Source organism: Dendroctonus ponderosae, unplaced genomic scaffold (genome assembly GCF_020466585.1).
Source record: "Dendroctonus ponderosae isolate FM_Combo_2020 unplaced genomic scaffold, Dpon_F_20191213v2 Dpon_F_20191213_6, whole genome shotgun sequence".
Taxonomy (NCBI): domain Eukaryota; kingdom Metazoa; phylum Arthropoda; class Insecta; order Coleoptera; family Curculionidae; genus Dendroctonus; species Dendroctonus ponderosae.
Window position 1 is genome coordinate 6254552 of NW_026018814.1, and position 21465 is coordinate 6276016.

General features: G+C 32.2%; 2 protein-coding genes across 2 annotated transcripts in view; both read right to left on the bottom strand.

Annotated features, from left to right (window-relative positions):
• Nucleotides 1-4822, bottom strand: part of LOC109540538 (synaptic vesicle 2-related protein) — an 8380-nt gene extending 3558 nt beyond the window's left edge. Inside the window, exons 1-4 of the mRNA XM_048667212.1 lie at nucleotides 4270-4822; nucleotides 2706-2865; nucleotides 2309-2405; nucleotides 2123-2247 (exon numbers count right to left, since the gene is read on the bottom strand). Coding sequence (XP_048523169.1) covers nucleotides 2123-2247; nucleotides 2309-2405; nucleotides 2706-2865; nucleotides 4270-4405 — 518 coding nt within the window. The 5' untranslated portion in view covers nucleotides 4406-4822. The remainder of the gene's footprint in view (nucleotides 1-2122; nucleotides 2248-2308; nucleotides 2406-2705; nucleotides 2866-4269) is intronic.
• A 12731-nt stretch (nucleotides 4823-17553) lies between these two features.
• LOC125504923 (synaptic vesicle 2-related protein-like) lies at nucleotides 17554-21178 on the bottom strand. Its single transcript, XM_048667646.1, has 4 exons — nucleotides 20618-21178; nucleotides 19054-19213; nucleotides 18657-18753; nucleotides 17554-18595 (listed from the first exon to the last, which is right to left on the bottom strand). The coding sequence occupies exons 1-4, from the start codon at nucleotides 20751-20753 to the stop codon at nucleotides 18467-18469; spliced, it is 522 nt and encodes a 173-aa protein (XP_048523603.1). The 5' UTR covers nucleotides 20754-21178; the 3' UTR covers nucleotides 17554-18466.
• Nucleotides 21179-21465: the final 287 nt, after the last annotated feature.

Sequence of the window (21465 nt, forward strand, 5' to 3'; positions counted from 1 at the left end):
AGTTAAAAAAATTTGTCATTAATTTAAAAAACAACCACAGTTCGTCAACAGCCTCATCATATCACACATTAAAATACATCACAATTGCAATACTTCAGCTATTTTTCTTTGCATTCTGAGGATATTATTTTTGGTTTGCAAAAATCTTCAACATACCGGGTGTTAGTTAATATTTTATGTTTATTTGATTTAATTAATGTATGATATACTGAGCTAAGATTGTCGGTATCCGATCTGAAATTCATAGCATTGTTGTTTTTTAATCTGTATCATTTCATGAACTCTTCTCTTATTATAATTACTCTCGTTAATCAGTATTTTTGTGTTATCAATGGTCAAACAGGACAATATCTAAAGAAAAGAATATACGAACATAAGAATAAGAAAAAGTCTAAGAAAAAATAACGAAAATGGTACAACATTAGCACAGCATGTACAACAGAGGTTGCATAATTTTGATTTTGATAACACAAAAATACTGATTAACGAGAGTAACTATAATAAGAGAAAAGTCCATAAAATCATACAGATTAAAAAACATAACAATGCTATGAATTTCAGATCGGATACCGACAATCTTAGCTCAGTATGTCATACATTAATTAAATGAAATAAACATAAAATATTAACTAACACCCGGTATATTGAAGAATTTTGTAAGCCAAAAATAATATCCTCAGAATGCAAAAAAATAGCTGAAAGTAAAAGAAATCAATATAAACAGTATTTTATTCGTTTTGTGTATGTTTTAAAGTATTGCAATGGTGATGTATTTTAATGTGTGATATGATGAGGCTGTTGACGAACTGTGGTTGTTTTTTAAATTAATGACAAAATTTTTTAACTATCTGTTATTTTACAAAAACTGATGATGGTGGAAAAAAACACCGAAACAAATACAATAAATGACTGAAACCCCGGAATGAATTTGATTTGGAATTGAAACACAGTCAGGAAAGTATATACAATTACATTTAATTAAAATGTAGTACAATTTTAGTGTTGCGTCCTGTCCTGGCGCATCAACATTTAAATTTGTACATATCAAATTAAGACACTTTGTTTAAACTGCTAACTTGACGATTAAAAATGTCTTTACTGGAAATATAATCGTATTGATGCATTCAGACAAAATTTTACGAAATTACTGACTGCAAATTTAATAATCAAATTTCGTGGTATATTTATTTTCACACTACTTTCTTATTATCATTTAAAAAATTGCTAAAATCTTTGGAATCGTCCTAATATTGCAAAAAATTTAAATTGACAATTTTTGAACGATTTGATGCTTCTAAATAGGTTTAATTGATTTTTATTAGCACTTATTAGCACGGTTTTTATTAAGACGGCTGTGGAGGCGACGGCAGAAATCGCGTCTGTAAGTCAGTAAGAAAATAGTGAAGTTCCATTCCGTAGTGAGTTACTCCAGCTGCTTATTTTTTATATAAACATGCAGCCTTATCTGGATATCACTACCTTTCCAGGATGACGCTACATTCAAATTTAGTCTTAAGTCTGGCTTTCAGACCAATTGACAAAGATGAATGAAATGAAAGAAAACCTTCATTAAAGAGCTTTAGCCCTTAGGACAAGATCCTGATTTCGTATCAATAAGTGCATCGAAAACTTACTTGGTTCAAGCAAAAGCGACGTTTTATTATTAGAAGACCAAATTTTAGTCCGAATGAATTAGTGAATTGGGTGGCACTGTAAAGATGATCTCCGTCATCAACAGCAAATATTCCAAATATTGCAATTATCGGAATTAATTTAAAGCTGCCATATCCGAAAACCGACCAGAATTAGCGAACTGACGAGGCGATGTTTTGATGGACAACGCAAGACTTAAACAACCGTAAAACAACCTTTCGATTGGACCGAGCAGTCTTGTCCTCCTTCAGATTTTGCCCATCCCGTTCCGATTATTACTTCTATACTATTCTTTCATTGAAAAACTTTTCGGAATCGATTTCAGCACATAAATATTTCCCATTTCAAACCAACATTAAAAACATTTTCAAAATAAAAAAAACATCTAGTAAACAAAGCAAGCTCAAAACGTTAATTACAATCCTTGCAAGCCTATACTACCTAATTAATGTGACAATAATGTACTTACGACTGCGGGGTGCAACCTATTGCAAATCCAACTAGACCTCTCAATAAAAGCATCCACATAAAGCTAGGCGCTATAGAACTTAATAGTCCATAGTAGAATAACAAAACAGCGCATAAACTTAATGCCTACAATGAGATAAAACAAACCTAAACAAATGGTCCAACCAATGAAAAGCACAATACTTGCATGCTTTCTTCCATAACGGTCACTCAGGTTGCCCCAAAACGTCGATGAAAGCATCATGCCAAGAAAAACTATCGTCGTAGTGAGAGCTTGTTGATACCTTAAAAGTATTTTTTAAACTACGGGAAGGAAGGCTTCTAGATATATAGGGAATTCAAAATGAGCTTCGTTGCAACAAGGGGCTAATTGGAAAGTGCGGGAGAAATATTAGATGTTGAGTTCAGTTCTCAAAGATGCGTATTAAACTTTCCTAATGCTCCAATGTAATGAAGAATAGAGTGTATTTTGATCTGCTCTTAGCTGACTTTTTGAAATCTTAAGTTAGTCACCAACATCGTGCATGCCCTTGCATTGCGCTGACTGTACAGTTAGACAACATATGCATAGACCTGTAATTTACCTTGTAATATGCCAAGTGCAGTGTAATGCGGGTGATAATATAGACAATATTGTCATCTCCATACTGTCGGCCATCCAACAAAGTCCTGTCCATAGAGACAGTTTTACTTGAAACCAGCCAAACCCTAACGCGTTCACAGCCTGGGTTACTGTAAACGTATCTAAAAAAGCATTACGACGGGTTCAATTACTAACGGCGTATTGTACATATTGAAATATTTTATGCAGGTCTCAACAAAGTTTGTTTTTCGTCATTATGTTTAGAAAAAACAAGCCATTTTCAGATATGCCAGATATAAGTGCAGCAAGAAACAACCATTTAAACTGAGTTTTTTTACATAGTGGTTTAAAGTATCTAAAAATTGACCAATTTACAACAACAATGATTGAATTGACCGTCAGAATTTCTTCTCTGACTATTATTTTGACAAACTAAGAAAGGCTCTCAGATGCTGTGCCAGAATTTCGCAAATTACATTAATTCCAGAATTTTAGCATAGCCAACACACAGGCAGTTTGCGTGATTAACAGGTCATATTGTTCGCAAATTTTTACATGTGACCTGGAAGGTTTTTAGAAGCCGTCAATAAGACGTGATTATTCGTTTTAATCCCGTTTTAATTACGTTAATATTTCGCTTAGCTTTTCAGTCAATTTTTCTTCGTGTTTCGCTAAAAACAACAATTTTGTCAACAGGTGGATAATCTTCCAGTCTACGGATTACAGTTAAGTTCTTCATTTGGTCAAGAAGTATTGGCCACGTCGTGATTGGATATTTTCAATAACGGTTTTTTTGTAGAACTGATTTAACAATTTATTACCAATTAAGTTGTTTAATAACGTGAATTGTTAAATAACAATTCGAAACCCTTAATTTTAACCAATAAAATACCTGATTTGCATATTGCAATAGAGCATAATAGAACATCACAAATAATGATTGAGTAGAAAAAGCAATTTATAAAATTCGGTTTGTAAGTACTTAATGAGTGAGATGTGCATGCGACCAAAATTTAAAATAATCATAATTCGAAAACGATTCCAAATATCTACTTCTGAGAAAGTAAATAAACCACATTTACATATATAAGCGTTTGCCTCCGTTTAAAACATTAATTTTATAATCATTTGTAATTGTTTTGTCACTTTTCAATAAGTTATATCTTAGATATCCAAAATTTCTACCTTTAGAAGAAGAAAAATAATAGCGCGATTCCGTATACATAAACTTTTGCATTTTGGCGGCTAAAATCCTCATGTAAAGCGTGAAAACTGATAATAAACATACTTGAGCTATTGCGAGTACAAGTCCTGACGAAGAACATTCAGGAGCGGATTAAAGCTTTACGGAGCCCGGACCTAAACTGAATATGGACTTTTTTGACTACTCAGAGTTCGCGGGGCCCTCTCAAGGCCGTAGCCCCTCCGTTAATCCGCCCCTGAAAACAATCAGGGTTAAAGGCCTTTATTAATATCTCAACCTTTTGGCTTGGTAAAGGGTTACACACATCAATAGCTTCATCATGTTTATAGCATTTTAAACGAAATAAGAAGTAAAATCTTACCATCAGGTACTACTGAGACAGAGGCCATTTCAATTTCTTGTGGCACTGTAGTATCTGGATCTACAAGTCCTTTGCTTATTGGCAGTGTTAAATTTCCATCAATATCTTGATACCCTTTTGTTTTTTTCAACACCATGTCTATATTTTATATAAAAAACAATAAAAAATGTTTGTTTACGTGGAAAGCTTTTCCATTATTAACCTACAAAACATAAATGTTTACGTTTGCAGTTTCAGGTTATTGTTGCATGTTTCTAAACTGTCTTTGTCTTTTCCATCTGGTAATCTGCATAACATATATGCCTGATAAGAAGCGAAATCTTGCTTTTTTACGACTTGTTAATTACTGTATAATACAGTAATTTGTAACTGAGATTGTCGAAGAAATATACGAAAGTTTTATGAACGAACTTCAGATATCAGGACTTACGATAAAAACGAAAAAAAAAACCGTTTAACAGCATTGATGTTCCAAATGCATTCTTTGGCTCATGACGTCAATTGGTGCGAACTTAACGGCAAGGTAAATACCTTTACCTAAAAATTCAAATGAATACTTTTTATGATTATTAGAAATATTTATTTAGATGTACAAAAAATTGACATAATAGAAATGATTTCAATTAGATGGACTTCTAATTATGTATATTTTCTATTTTTATCAAAGATTCCCATAAGCCAAAATAATTTATTTAATTGCAATTGCAAAGTGTAAATAATGGTTTATATATAATATAATCAGCATAATATTATGTAAATATAGGTACGTTAAACTAGTGAAATATTCCGCACGGCAATTCCAGTAACGGAGGATTTATAGCAAATTATCTTTTACATTTCTATAATATAATTTTAATGGAAATATTTAAAACGATTCAGTTTAGTTCACCCGTCATTCCATCCAAAATACGGGTATTTAGGACTTCTGGTATTACCAGAATCTTCGATTAAAATCTGCCAACGAATAATAGAATCACAAGCGTTGTAAAACAAATTTAAGTTTAATACAATAAATTTTGTCTAGAGACTAGACAATCGGAGCAATACAAATTATTGCAAGTATTACAATTAAGAAAAAATTTAGCTCATGCAGCTCTGTTTGGGGCAGAATTTTGTTTCGTCGCAGAAAATGGTTAACTTCCGACCTAGAAGTACTTATAGAAAAACATTTATTAAGGATTATTATACCAGAACAGTTAAATTTTGCAATTTTGTTAAAAGCGTATATTCTACACACAAAAAAAGTACGAAATTGTCATACATAATTACAGCAAGCGGAGTTCAAGCGATTTTCAGTCGTTTTATTAAAATGTAACAGTGTAAAGTACCAAAGCTTGTTGAAAAGTCGGTCGACTTGATTATCATTCCTCGGAAACTATTCACATTTTCAACAAGACCCGAGGAGCATCTTTTACTGAAAAAATATATAGTTTGATAATCGACTGATCATCATTTTTCCCCTTTCCCATCCACGGGAAAATGTTGTAAATCACATAAGTGTGAAAAGTGGCATTTACCCAGATATCAAGATAACCAAAGAACGAGTTCTTATAATTCGAATGTAATAAAACATTAATATTATGCAAGGGGTATAAAGCACAAAAATACATACGAGATCTTTTTATAATACAACTTAACTTGAAATTTTTTAATTAAGCACAAAATACGATACGATACGATTTACATATGATATATTAAAACTCTCTAATATACTTTTAGAGAGGTGTATTGGAAAGAAATTGTGTTGGCTCTCAACTTACGACAATTATCAAATTTTGCATCTGTCTATAACATTACATTACTAGTTCGCTGCTTTTGTGTTTAACCAAAACGGCCAGAATTAAAAGCTACGTTATTCAAATAAAGCCATAAAATAATTAGTCTCAATCCCAATGACTTTATCAAAGTAGGTCAAATTAATTACATTAGATAGATAGCTTTAAGCCTGCGTTACCTATCGATTAATACATACTTAGGTAAATTGAATTCAAATGGTAACGCATGAAAAAATAATTTATCACTTCAATACCTATACATATATTATTCGAATATTTAATTACTGAATACCTGATCTTATTTTATTTCTTATAAGACCTTCAGCGTAAAGGTGGAAAAGATTGACAAATCAAAATGCATTGAACCAATCCCGTCTGCAAAGCTCTTAAAAGATATTAAATGACTAAATAAGGCAAACCCAATAAGTCGATAATAATACGCAGGTACTTGAACAAAGTGGATAATCTTGACCCTATTCCGACCGAGAACTTTAATTGGGATGATGATGTACTGTTTAGGCTTAATAATTCATTGATCTACTCTCTTCTTTTCCAATTGAAACATTTAAAGCAAAAAATCATATGAAATAATTGGTGTGGGGACGTAACTTTTCCAACGCAGACCCACGTTTTTATTCAAAAAAATTTATATTTTTTAAATCGGTAAGAATAGTTTACCAGATCCATTCAATAATTTTTTTAAATAGTAACATGCGCATTAATAGATCGTGCAAAGCTCAAACAAGCAACAATATAAAACATCAAACTCAAACGCAAGTCGTGTATAAAATAACTGCCTAACTAGACTATGAGAACTATTATTTATTTTATAGTATGTTTTAAACAGTAAACCTTTCCCAAATTCAATGTGGTGAAAATAACAATGTTACCAAAAAAATGTACTTCATCTGCATTATGCTATGCGTTTTATTTACTTTTTTATAGTTGAATCGTCATAACACGTTCAGTCATAATAATGAATAATTTTCCGGAATTGTAGACCCATTTTTAGATCTTTCTAAGATCCAGTTCAAGGCAATTCTGTGTAAAATGTTATAAAAGAATCGCTTTTCTTTAGCGTCGGAAGTTACAATTTCGAGATTTTCGTTCCACTTTAACTCCATTTGGTCTGGAATGAAATAAACAGGATATTTAGTTATCGCGTAGACCATTCAAGTCTTTCGGTTCTTCCATCACTCATAGTCTACAATTAACACTGTTCAAGCCTTGTGGGCCAAGAATTTAAAAATACACTTTCCGCAAAACGCAATTTCGATCAATTTATCTTATGGTAGCTAAAAACGTGTTTATGCACATTCCCCAAGTAAGAGAAAGCCATTAAGCAAAATTGGTAGTTTGTTTAAATTGCATTTAGTTTTAAATTGCAAGGAAAATTTTAAAATATCGCTTGTATGTGCTTTGGTACTCATCCTACTAGCGACTCGGGAGGAATTATTTCAATTTTTAATAACCCTGTACACATGCATGTACACTTAAAACGCACAACAAAACACGTTTACACGGAGATATTTCATTAACAACACGTCGAAATTATTCTATAATCATGACATTGTTACTTGAAATCGAGTATTGTTATTTCCTGCATTTCTTTCCATAGTTGAGTGAACACAAGGATTTTGACGATTTACTATATGTTTTGCATACATAATTACTAAATCTTGCGGTCAATATCTTTCGATTTATATGGTCAGCAGTAACTAGCTGTAAGTTAATTGAGGTGTAAATATTTAATTTATAGTATAAATATGAAGACAAATAAATCAAAAAAACGATTATTAATTAAACTTATTTTCCACTGCCTCTGATCGGTTTAATGTTAGCCTTTGAACTAATATCGAAAACAAAGTTGTGTTGCAAAATCAAATTAATTTAAATTATTTTAACTTTAACTAAATTTTCAATTAAATTGAGATACTGAATGTTTTTTACTATTGGAAGGTTCTCCTGTACGGTTTAATAATATATATATGTAACGTTTTCTTTGCATATTCTTCAATTATGTTCTTTTCCTTCCTGGGTTTCAGACAAAGTGTGAAATAAAAATTTGTGTATCGTTTATTTCATAACGTTTCGGCGAGGCAACAGCGCCATAATCAGATTTAAAATCCATATAAACTCATAATTGGGAAACATTAGATTCTTTTAGGTCTTTGCTGTCTTGAAACCTTAAATTTGTTTCAATTATTGTCTACATTTGCTGTCTGGAACTTGCTAAAAAACTCGTAAAAACACGCACATCTAAAACTTCTTGAATCACGACTTTTTTGCGAAACTACCAACTTTGCCTTAAACATATTTCACTTTCTAAAAAGGCCATTTAATTATCTCTGGAATGATATAAAAAGTAGCGTTCTTGCTTATTTTGCTTCCGAGCAACGAGCAAAAACGGGACGCAAAACATGAAATTTTGATATAATCTTGCACCTAAGTGTCTGATATTCAAATTTCGCTTTCTGGGTTAAAACTATTCGAATTTCTTCACTCATGTTGTTACGACTGGTCGAATTTTTAATTCTCTAACGATGCCTAAACGAATTCTGTGGCTCAAATTGGGCTTCAGAAATTTCGAAAAAAGCAGCGTCATGTTTGAGTCGACTTTGCAACTCAAAAAAACACTCAAATCTAAAACTTCTTGAATCAACACTTTTTTGAAAAAACTGCTAACATTTCCTGATCGATGGTTCACGTTCTAAAAAAAGGTCATTTAGTTCTCTCTGGAATGATGAAAAAATTACCGTTTTTGCTCATTTTGCTTCCGAGCAACGAGCAAAAACGGGACGGAAAACATGAAATTTTCATATAAACTTACACCTAAGTGTCTGATATACTAATTTGGCTTTCTGGTTCAAAACTACTAGAATTTACTCACTCAAGTTCTTATGACAATGACTGAATCGAATTTTCAATTCTCTATCCAACGATGTCTAAATAAATTCTGGCACAAATGGGGCTTGAGAAACTTCGAGAAAAACAGCGTCATGTTTGAATCGATTTGATCAATATTCGAATGCAATATTGAGTTAAACACTCAAGTCACAATGTCTCAGTTCCCATAGCCGTAATCGACAATTTGGAAATATGCAGCAACAATAATATATAAACAGTGATCGACGATCAATTTAACCCAAAAAGAGTATTATTTTATGTATGTTTGTTATAAATTAAATTTTTATCTTGTTAACACCAAATCAGGCCTGCAATTTTTTAAATACTTGATTAATTAAAAGAACTTTGAATTGACCCCATATCATCTTGATCATAAATGGTAAAACTGCTTTATGCGAGTGATTGTTTCGCCAATAACCAACATGAACCTTGTTCTGCTTCCGGAGGCCAGCCACTTCAGTTCCGATTTAATTAAAAAAGGAAAAAAGTACCGTAAAACCATGTGCGACACCAAGGTTTGTGGAGATTTTAGAACATACATCGAAGGTGCTGCTTAAAAGTTCAATTGTGCGTGATCTTGAAAAATGGAAAAATAATTATTTGTCAAGGAGAGTGTTTATATTTATCACAAATGTGACAAATAATACTACTATGCGTAAATGGCAGGGATTTACCTTCTGGTTGTTTTATACAGCTGAAGTAGTTGCGTATGCTTTTTTTACATTAAGATCCCATATTCAGTGCATTTGTGCCTTAATTGTAAAGTTTTTTCAAAACACTCCCCGAAATGGGATGTTGAGTGTTTTATATGTTGATTCGGAAGTTTTACTGCGAAAAGACCAAGAAAGGCAGATTTCAGGCTCGTATTCTTTCTACTTTCTGTAGCCGGTAATTCCTAAGTGGTGGCAAGTATTAATTTTCTTTTTAATGTTACCTTTATTGACTTCAATTCCTTACTTACACAATGTTTAGTTGCAAAATTAAGCTGATATAATTAAGCTATATTAATGAGAAAACATGCACAATATTTTCATAAATAGTTGTTTGTGCTCTCTAAGTTAACCTACTCCCTAAAAGCAATCACGTCAATCTTACACTTTTCTGTATATTAATATGGTTAACGCATTGTCTCTACTTTTAGAAATTTAGTTTGTAATAAACATGCGAAATTAGTGTTAAATTCAAAGAGCGTTGCGATATTTATGAGTAATAAATTATTAGCGCAATGTGTGATTGTCAGAATATACGAATGCGTAGATTCAAGTAAAACAATATTGAGTATAACGAGCCTCTTACATAAATTAAAATAGTATACTATTAGGGCCCGAATTTATGCAGTGTGTTTCCAGTGAGTTCACAAAAATTAAGTAAATTTTTAAATTCCATTGAATTCAAATTTTTTTATGGGACTTTGATCGCAGTCGCAAAACAAAAATTGACATTTTTTATATACTACTAAATAACTGTCATCTCGTGTAATTTCTTAAGTTGCCGATATGATAGAAGCACAAAAAGTAGCTGGATTGCCTTCAGCACAGATATACCCCCGGAATAGCTTCTTGAAGAATCTGGAACTCCTTGATGGAGAATCTTAAAATAATGTTTTTTTGCACTACTCTCTAAGTGCTTTGGGGCATAATTGCGAAAATCTCTATTTTTCCTTTAATTAAGTGGGCATGGATAAATTTACGTGGGATTATAAATGCAGATTTCAGTCACGAGCGGGATCCCCTACGAAAACATTACCCTTTTTTTACACATAATATTTCACAATTGATTGTTTTCTTGAAACGATTACATGTCAATGAAAACGCATTTAGTAGTTTAGATCACAGTTTATAATTTAACGTGAAGAAAATATTGCAGAAAAGTCTACCTTAGGCGCTAACTTCGGATTATATTGATGGTTTTTTTGTGTTTTTTAATCTGAAAGATGATGATTTAACTCAAGGTCTGGTTAAAAATAATTGTCTTCGTGTTTTCAATTGAACACTGGATTATGAATTATTACACTAATTCAAACTAGTTGATACTTTTTTTAATATCTGGTTTTTCATCAAAATAATCAAATTTAAGATTTCAATGTACGTATATGCATACGTTCATATATCAATGTTATTAACATTTACAATAAATAAACAAAATTATCAATTATGTAGGTTTAAGTAATTTGTTTACAGTGGACAGCGTTGTGTAGGCCATGGTACATAATCTAAACTATCTTCATTTACTATGTCAAGGTAATAGGGAGAAAGGAGTGGAAACATCAATGGCTTTTTAAAAACCGGAAATACTTTCGACTACTTATATTATCCGTTTTATATTTTGGAAAAATAGACATTAATTCGTTCCAATGTTGAACCAAAGGCAAAATTGAGAATTTGTTAACGGCAATTGCTTCATGGATGATAACATTACACATCGTCTGTAAATGGAAAAAAAATCCTTAGCCGTTACTAGACTATAAACTACCACTTTTTTAAATCCTTACTAAACAAGTTGAAATAACATCTAACAGAGGAAAGCTAACTGCAATGTTGATTTAAAAAGAATGCTTTTCTATAATAACAAAACTAAATATTTTGTCAGATAACTTTAATTAGCCGCTTGCCAATTACCAGCAAATTAATTTATTTAGTAACTATCTAAGCTGTTTTGTGTTTAATAAAATGCAATTCTAATCTCACGAGTTATTGAGTCATATGCATTTCCATGTATTTCAGAACTTATAATTTTTCTCGGTCATAGATCTTTTACTAGATCTTTCCACAATCTATTGTTCGCTGCATTGTGAGAAATAATCGGTTGTTCTGATAATATATCTTAACCCTGTGTGTCTGCTCAACAGGCTTGTGACCTTACGTTGTGATTTTGCTCACTTCCGAGGTAATTTCACCTACCTACTCTGATTTTTATAATGGCTCCCTTGACCACTAAACGCGGTATGTCGGACATTTCTTTTCTTATTGTTCTCATTACCTGCACCAGTGTTCCCTGATATTGAGAAGACTTTACTCTTGCATGTGAAATAAATTTGGATTGCGGTTTAATAGGCTGAAGACGACGAAGCGTTAAATAAATTTGTAGGTACGGTTAGAGGCAAAGACATTAATATATTAATTAGTAAATAGGTAGATTCTATATATGAATTTATATCTAAGCTTCTTTCTTTAAACTTAAAAGCCTTGGAAAGAAGAAAAAAACGAAATTCTGTTGGAAAATGTTGCAAAAAATAGCTCGAGACCAAGAAAGAAAAAATTGAAGATGTTGAGAGTAAGAGAAGTTGTCAACACGAAAACCACAAAAATAAATGAAAATACAGTTTTTGGATCAGCGGCACCACATTTATTTGATACATTTTAGGCCTGGGTGACACTATGTTGAGTTGCGTTATTGAGTTGTTGCCGTTGCCTGAGTAAGGGAGTTATAACTCATCGGTTAATGAGTTATAAGTCATTTATTAAAGCTTTACGAGACCCGAGACTGGAATTTTCACATCTAAAAACAGGTCATCAACATTTTTTCTACTTTGTTCAAACAACTAAAAAAGTCATCTGGTTTTTCCCAGCAACAGAACCAGTCCAAAGAAAGTCGATGAGTTTTCTTGTAAAATTGATCTCTTATTTTTTTTGTATAAAAGATTCAGTTTGCCAGTATTTTACAGTACAACATTAAGAAAAATGCGGATTTTCTGTTTAGAGACAGTGTTAGAAATATTGACCTAATAGTGATGAGACTCAAGTTTCTAAGAGTTTCCAAATAAATTATAAACTTTCGCTTTTTCAGTTCGCCGAAATATTTTTGGAAAAAGACTTAGAAGTAATTATTAGGGTTTTGTCCATAATTCGAAGCTTCAAAAATTTGTCAAACATTTTTACAAAGCGGTTAAGGAGGCGAATGTTCCAATAAAATTTTTCTTACAATTTTTCGCAGAAAATACCTGAAGATTGTCAGTATTTAAAGCAAAACTGAATAACAATGCGATTTTTGCGTAATAGAAACATTTTAAACACTGGACTGACCTGAAAATTTACAGAAACTTTAAAAATCTTCAGATCGATGAGGGCTGCGAATTTTCAAAAAAATTTTTTGTAAACTTGCTCTTTCGGTAGAAAACTGAATAAAATTATTTGGGTTTTGTGACACCACTTTGTCAATTTTGGTCCCATTATTTTCAGGAAAGTAGAAACTGGTTTTCGGGGAAACCCGGATTCGACGCTGAAAAAAGTTTACAAATCTATAAATTTATCTTATAATTTTTCGCGTAACAGACCTCCAGATCGTCAGCACTTTTAAGTGAAACTACAAAATAGAGCGCTTTTGAATAAAAAGTAAAGCAAAAAAAAATCTATGAAATCTGTTACAAACTTTCGCTTATTCTGTTCGTTTCTTGATAGAAAATTATCTGATTTTTGTTCCAAATTCGACGCTGGGAAAGGATTTCAAAATATTTAACAAAGCGACGAAGGATTCGAAATTTATTTGATATTTTTTCGCGGAAATATCAGAAGATTGTCAACATTTTTCAGTTAAACTTTGGAAAATTGAGCATTTAGAGGAAAGAGTAACTTGGCAAAACTGCAAAAATCTGAAATTTTAAAAATATTATTAATAAATGGCCCTTACAATAAATCTAAAAACAAGTAAAAAAAGTCATCAACATTTTTGCAGCAACTGAATTGAGTTACTGCGCCGGTGCGTTGAGTTACCCAAGCCTAATACATTTGACCGATCGACCATCAGCTGGCATTGAAAATGGCCAAAATAAATTTCGTTTTTTCGTTTTTTGTAAACCTCACAAAAGAAAGTTATTTAAATAGTAGACTTCATATATTGGCTGATTACGCAAACGTCTTAAATTTCTTTTGTGAATTTTTTAAGTTGAAAAATACGATTTTTACAAGCAGAAATGTACAATTTCGTTAATATTCAACATTAACATGTATTTGAAAACTTGATAACCACAAAATATTAAATTTGTAGATGTATAAGAAAATTCTATAGGTATTATATGAGGAAAAATAACTGCTGAACTACTTGAAAATATTGTTTAATAGCAAAGTACATTTTCAAAAGCCAATAACTCCGAGAAAAAAAATTCTTGGACCTTCCTTTTTTTGGAATACATAGTTTGTTGAACAATCTTGCAACTAATAATCTGAACTGTACGTTGGTATACTATAATCTTTTTTGTTAATTGTGTGAACGTTTGCAAATATTCAGTTTTGACCTCCTTAATAATAGCATTTTGGCTGATTACTACCCTAAGGCTGCGTTTAATTCGTCAGCATTGAATTAACTGATGGTTTTGAGAATGAATGCTTATGGCAATTTTCCACCAAAAATTTTCCTTGGGAGTACTGCAGCTTTTAAGAAACTTATATTTTTTCAATTTAAAAGTGCACATTAACAGGAATTCACTAGAGTTGAGTTTCTAACGAAGTGAATCATTTATTGCAATAAGCTAATTGAATGAATATAAAAATGGAAATACAGGCTTCCACTATTATTTCAGGTGCAAATCATCGTATGAGTACTATCGGTACCAGGCCATAATTAGCGGCTTTCCTGTGGCTGCGGACCTCGAGCCGAAGTAAAACCTAGAAGTCTGCTGTCCTGCAAGCAGATCAAGGCAACCAGCTGGCCGGGCCCGTGTATGAGCTGTCTCGTTTGATCGAAGGATCCATTCCTTTCACACTTGATCTTTTAAAAATTGTTAAATTTTAATGAATTGATGTAGTATATTATTACAGCACATTACACAGACATTTTCTATTCTTAAACTTCAGCTAAAAAAATTATTAAGTTCGTAAAGGTAATCAGGGATTTTAAGTAATATAGTATGGACTCTGGTAATGTATCCCCATTTAAAAAGGTGTTTGATTTAATTGAAGCTTTTGAATATTAGCTTCATTATTGAATATTATGTACTGAAGCTGGTGATTTTTTCCAGGCATTTCTTTCTTTTCCATGCCGGTCTAGAAGCGAAAAACTCAATAGTTTTAATCAGAAGCCGAGAAAGCCTTTTCTCGAGCCGAAAACTCTTTCAAATCACCAGGTGTTGTTCAATTATTTACTATTACATCTGTATACCACAAATTAAAAATCGAAAATAGTTGATAGACTACAATTAACAGTATTGCACAACATTTTTGATTTTCAAAAATCATATAGTTTAACTGCCTACGTTTCACACATTTATTTCTGTATCCGCAGGACATTTGCTATTTGACTAGCATTCTCATTGATACTTTCGCTTCAAACGCATCTGGGACCATTAACAAGTTAATCAAACAAGCCCATTTAAGACGGTTAAAAAATGCTAACAATCAACACGCATAATTTATTTTTATGGCATGAGAGTTTTATCCATTGACTTAGGAACAATATCGGAATTATCAGTAAAGCAAGCTGAAATAGCTCTAGCGTTGAGAGCTCGTGGCATAAATAGAGAATTTTAAGGAAGGTTCTTTACCTGTTGAAAAAAGTAATGACGTAAAATGCTGTTTAACTTTTTTATCCCGTTTACGATATAAACCTATGGACTTCCTTCAAGTTTATCTGTTTGCGGGTCATCTTCTGATAGGTTTCTGTCTAAAAGCGCTTTTGTAATCACCGGTATCTATATTGTTGGCGATCTTCCTCTTTTTTCCTTTTTTCTAGAGTTTAAATAATTCCCTCGGCAGCCTTTCTTCCGCCATGCCTCTTACATGTCCGTGCCATATTAATGCTATTTTTGAATGTCGTCTTCATTTGTGCCTTTTACTCTGATTTGTTTTCTTCTATCCTCATTTATCACGTGGTATTGCCCTTACGTCTTTGTGTTAATTGCCACTACAAATACTGAGCGATATGCCAACTGGTCTTAATATGGTATTATATATTCTTGTCTTTACTTCTGGTCTTCTGTTTTCCGCCATAATATTGAGTTCCGTGTCCTCACCTCTTATTTTCCTGCTCATTACAGCTTTTATTCTCAGATATATTCATTCTATTCTATCATTCATCACTTTTTTATTTTTTTATGTTCAGGTCATCTGCTGTTATTCTCCCTAATAGGTCTGAAACCGGTCCTGGGAATGCTTGCTTGTGCCATATCTAGCCTCTAAGCATTTATGACTGAACTTGTTCAAAAGTCCTTCGAAGTCATTTAAAAAAAAAGTGAAATATAGTTAAAACTCTGCTTTCGAAAAAGAGATTTTAAATTTTTTGTAAACTTGCTCTTTCGGTAGAAAACTGAATAAAATTATTTGGGTTTTGTGACACCACTTTGTCAATTTTGGTCCCATTATTTTCAGGAAAGTAGAAACTGGTTTTCGGGGAAACCCGGATTCGACGCTGAAAAAAGTTTACAAATCTATAAATTTATCTTATAATTTTTCGCGTAACAGTTAAAAAAATTTGTCATTAATTTAAAAAACAACCACAGTTCGTCAACAGCCTCATCATATCACACATTAAAATACATCACAATTGCAATACTTCAGCTATTTTTCTTTGCATTCTGAGGATATTATTTTTGGTTTGCAAAAATCTTCAACATACCGGGTGTTAGTTAATATTTTATGTTTATTTGATTTAATTAATGTATGATATACTGAGCTAAGATTGTCGGTATCCGATCTGAAATTCATAGCATTGTTGTTTTTTAATCTGTATCATTTCATGAACTCCTCTCTTATTATAATTACTCTCGTTAATCAGTATTTTTGTGTTATTAATGATTAACGAGGAGTAATTATAATAAGAGAAAAGTCCATGAAATGATACAGATTAAAAAACAAAACAATGCTATGAATTTCAGATCGGATACCGACAATCTTAGCTCAGTATATCATACATTAATTAAATTAAATAAACATAAAATATTAACTAACACCCGGTATATTGAAGATTTTTGCAAACCAAAAATAATATCCTCAGAATGCAAAAAAATAGCTGAAAGTAAAAGAAATCAATATAAACAGTATTTTATTCGTTTTGTGTCCGATAATGGACAAAAATAATACTCCAAATGCATGCCAAGGCTTAAAGCAGCAATAACGCTACACATGTAAGTAAAAATATTTAAGTATCTGAATTCTAGTCTTCCCAAATTTGATTGTCCTGACTAATCACCTGTTAGGCCTAATTAATTTTAGAATGTTTTCAAGTATTGCAATGGTGATGTATTTTAATGTGTGATATGATGAGGCTGTTGACGAACTGTGGTTGTTTTTTAAATTAATGACAATTTTTTTTAACTATCTGTTGTTTTACAAAAACTGATGATGGTCGAAAAATACACCGAAACAAATACAATAAATGACTGAAACCCAGGAATGAATTTGATTTGGAATTGAAACACAGTCAGGAAAGTATATATAATTACATTTAATTAAAATGTAGTACAATTTTAGTGCTGCGTCCTGTCCTGGTGCATCATACATTTAAATTTGTACATACCAAATTAAGACTTTGTTTAAACTGCTAACTTGACGATTAAAAATGTCTTTACTGGAAATATGATCGTATTGAAGCATTCAGACAAAATTTACGAAATTACTGACTGCAAATTTAATAATCAAATTTCGTGGTATATTTATTTTCACACTACTTTCTTATTATCATTTAAAAAATTGCTGAAATCTTTGGAATCGTCCTAATATTGCAAAAAATTTAAATTCACAATTTTTGAACGATTTGATGCTTCTAAATAGGTTTAATTGATTTTTATTAGCACTTATTAGCACGGTTTTTATTAAGACGGCTGTGGAGGCGACGGCAGAAATCGCGTCTGTAAGTCAGTAAGAAAATAGTGAAGTTCCATTCCGTAGTGAGTTACTCCAGCTGCTTATTTTTTATATAAACATGCAGCCTTATCTGGATATCACTACCTTTCCAGGATGACGCTACATTCAAATTTAGTCTTAAGTCTGGCTTTCAGACCAATTGACAAAGATGAATGAAATGAAAGAAAACCTTCATTAAAGAGCTTTAGCCCTTAGGACAAGATCCTGATTTCGTATCAATAAGTGCATCGAAAACTTACTTGGTTCAAGCAAAAGCGACGTTTTATTATTAGAAGACCAAATTTTAGTCCGAATGAATTAGTGAATTGGGTGGCACTGTAAAGATGATCTCCGTCATCAACAGCAAATATTCCAAATATTGCAATTATCGGAATTAATTTAAAGCTGCCATATCCGAAAACCGACCAGAATTAGCGAACTGACGAGGCGATGTTTTGATGGACAACGCAAGACTTAAACAACCGTAAAACAACCTTTCGATTGGACCGAGCAGTCTTGTCCTCCTTCAGATTTTGCCCATCCCGTTCCGATTATTACTTCTATACTATTCTTTCATTGAAAAACTTTTCGGAATCGATTTCAGCACATAAATATTTCCCATTTCAAACCAACATTAAAAACATTTTCAAAATAAAAAAAACATCTAGTAAACAAAGCAAGCTCAAAACGTTAATTACAATCCTTGCAAGCCTATACTACCTAATTAATGTGACAATAATGTACTTACGACTGCGGGGTGCAACCTATTGCAAATCCAACTAGACCTCTCAATAAAAGCATCCACATAAAGCTAGGCGCTATAGAACTTAATAGTCCATAGTAGAATAACAAAACAGCGCATAAACTTAATGCCTACAATGAGATAAAACAAACCTAAACAAATGGTCCAACCAATGAAAAGCACAATACTTGCATGCTTTCTTCCATAACGGTCACTCAGGTTGCCCCAAAACGTCGATGAAAGCATCATGCCAAGAAAAACTATCGTCGTAGTGAGAGCTTGTTGATACCTTAAAAGTATTTTTTAAACTACGGGAAGGAAGGCTTCTAGATATATAGGGAATTCAAAATGAGCTTCGTTGCAACAAGGGGCTAATTGGAAAGTGCGGGAGAAATATTAGATGTTGAGTTCAGTTCTCAAAGATGCGTATTAAACTTTCCTAATGCTCCAATGTAATGAAGAATAGAGTGTATTTTGATCTGCTCTTAGCTGACTTTTTGAAATCTTAAGTTAGTCACCAACATCGTGCATGCCCTTGCATTGCGCTGACTGTACAGTTAGACAACATATGCATAGACCTGTAATTTACCTTGTAATATGCCAAGTGCAGTGTAATGCGGGTGATAATATAGACAATATTGTCATCTCCATACTGTCGGCCATCCAACAAAGTCCTGTCCATAGAGACAGTTTTACTTGAAACCAGCCAAACCCTAACGCGTTCACAGCCTGGGTTACTGTAAACGTATCTAAAAAAGCATTACGACGGGTTCAATTACTAACGGCGTATTGTACATATTGAAATATTTTATGCAGGTCTCAACAAAGTTTGTTTTTCGTCATTATGTTTAGAAAAAACAAGCCATTTTCAGATATGCCAGATATAAGTGCAGCAAGAAACAACCATTTAAACTGAGTTTTTTTACATAGTGGTTTAAAGTATCTAAAAATTGACCAATTTACAACAACAATGATTGAATTGACCGTCAGAATTTCTTCTCTGACTATTATTTTGACAAACTAAGAAAGGCTCTCAGATGCTGTGCCAGAATTTCGCAAATTACATTAATTCCAGAATTTTAGCATAGCCAACACACAGGCAGTTTGCGTGATTAACAGGTCATATTGTTCGCAAATTTTTACATGTGACCTGGAAGGTTTTTAGAAGCCGTCAATAAGACGTGATTATTCGTTTTAATCCCGTTTTAATTACGTTAATATTTCGCTTAGCTTTTCAGTCAATTTTTCTTCGTGTTTCGCTAAAAACAACAATTTTGTCAACAGGTGGATAATCTTCCAGTCTACGGATTACAGTTAAGTTCTTCATTTGGTCAAGAAGTATTGGCCACGTCGTGATTGGATATTTTCAATAACGGTTTTTTTGTAGAACTGATTTAACAATTTATTACCAATTAAGTTGTTTAATAACGTGAATTGTTAAATAACAATTCGAAACCCTTAATTTTAACCAATAAAATACCTGATTTGCATATTGCAATAGAGCATAATAGAACATCACAAATAATGATTGAGTAGAAAAAGCAATTTATAAAATTCGGTTTGTAAGTACTTAATGAGTGAGATGTGCATGCGACCAAAATTTAAAATAATCATAATTCGAAAACGATTCCAAATATCTACTTCTGAGAAAGTAAATAAACCACATTTACATATATAAGCGTTTGCCTCCGTTTAAAACATTAATTTTATAATCATTTGTAATTGTTTTGTCACTTTTCAATAAGTTATATCTTAGATATCCAAAATTTCTACCTTTAGAAGAAGAAAAATAATAGCGCGATTCCGTATACATAAACTTTTGCATTTTGGCGGCTAAAATCCTCATGTAAAGCGTGAAAACTGATAATAAACATACTTGAGCTATTGCGAGTACAAGTCCTGACGAAGAACATTCAGGAGCGGATTAAAGCTTTACGGAGCCCGGACCTAAACTGAATATGGACTTTTTTGACTACTCAGAGTTCGCGGGGCCCTCTCAAGGCCGTAGCCCCTCCGTTAATCCGCCCCTGAAAACAATCAGGGTTAAAGGCCTTTATTAATATCTCAACCTTTTGGCTTGGTAAAGGGTTACACACATCAATAGCTTCATCATGTTTATAGCATTTTAAACGAAATAAGAAGTAAAATCTTACCATCAGGTACTACTGAGACAGAGGCCATTTCAATTTCTTGTGGCACTGTAGTATCTGGATCTACAAGTCCTTTGCTTATTGGCAGTGTTAAATTTCCATCAATATCTTGATACCCTTTTGTTTTTTTCAACACCATGTCTATATTTTATATAAAAAACAATAAAAAATGTTTGTTTACGTGGAAAGCTTTTCCATTATTAACCTACAAAACATAAATGTTTACGTTTGCAGTTTCAGGTTATTGTTGCATGTTTCTAAACTGTCTTTGTCTTTTCCATCTGGTAATCTGCATAACATATATGCCTGATAAGAAGCGAAATCTTGCTTTTTTACGACTTGTTAATTACTGTATAATACAGTAATTTGTAACTGAGATTGTCGAAGAAATATACGAAAGTTTTATGAACGAACTTCAGATATCAGGACTTACGATAAAAACGAAAAAAAAAACCGTTTAACAGCATTGATGTTCCAAATGCATTCTTTGGCTCATGACGTCAATTGGTGCGAACTTAACGGCAAGGTAAATACCTTTACCTAAAAATTCAAATGAATACTTTTTATGATTATTAGAAATATTTATTTAGATGTACAAAAAATTGACATAATAGAAATGATTTCAATTAGATGGACTTCTAATTATGTATATTTTCTATTTTTATCAAAGATTCCCATAAGCCAAAATAATTTATTTAATTGCAATTGCAAAGTGTAAATAATGGTTTATATATAATATAATCAGCATAATATTATGTAAATATAGGTACGTTAAACTAGTGAAATATTCCGCACGGCAATTCCAGTAACGGAGGATTTATAGCAAATTATCTTTTACATTTCTATAATAT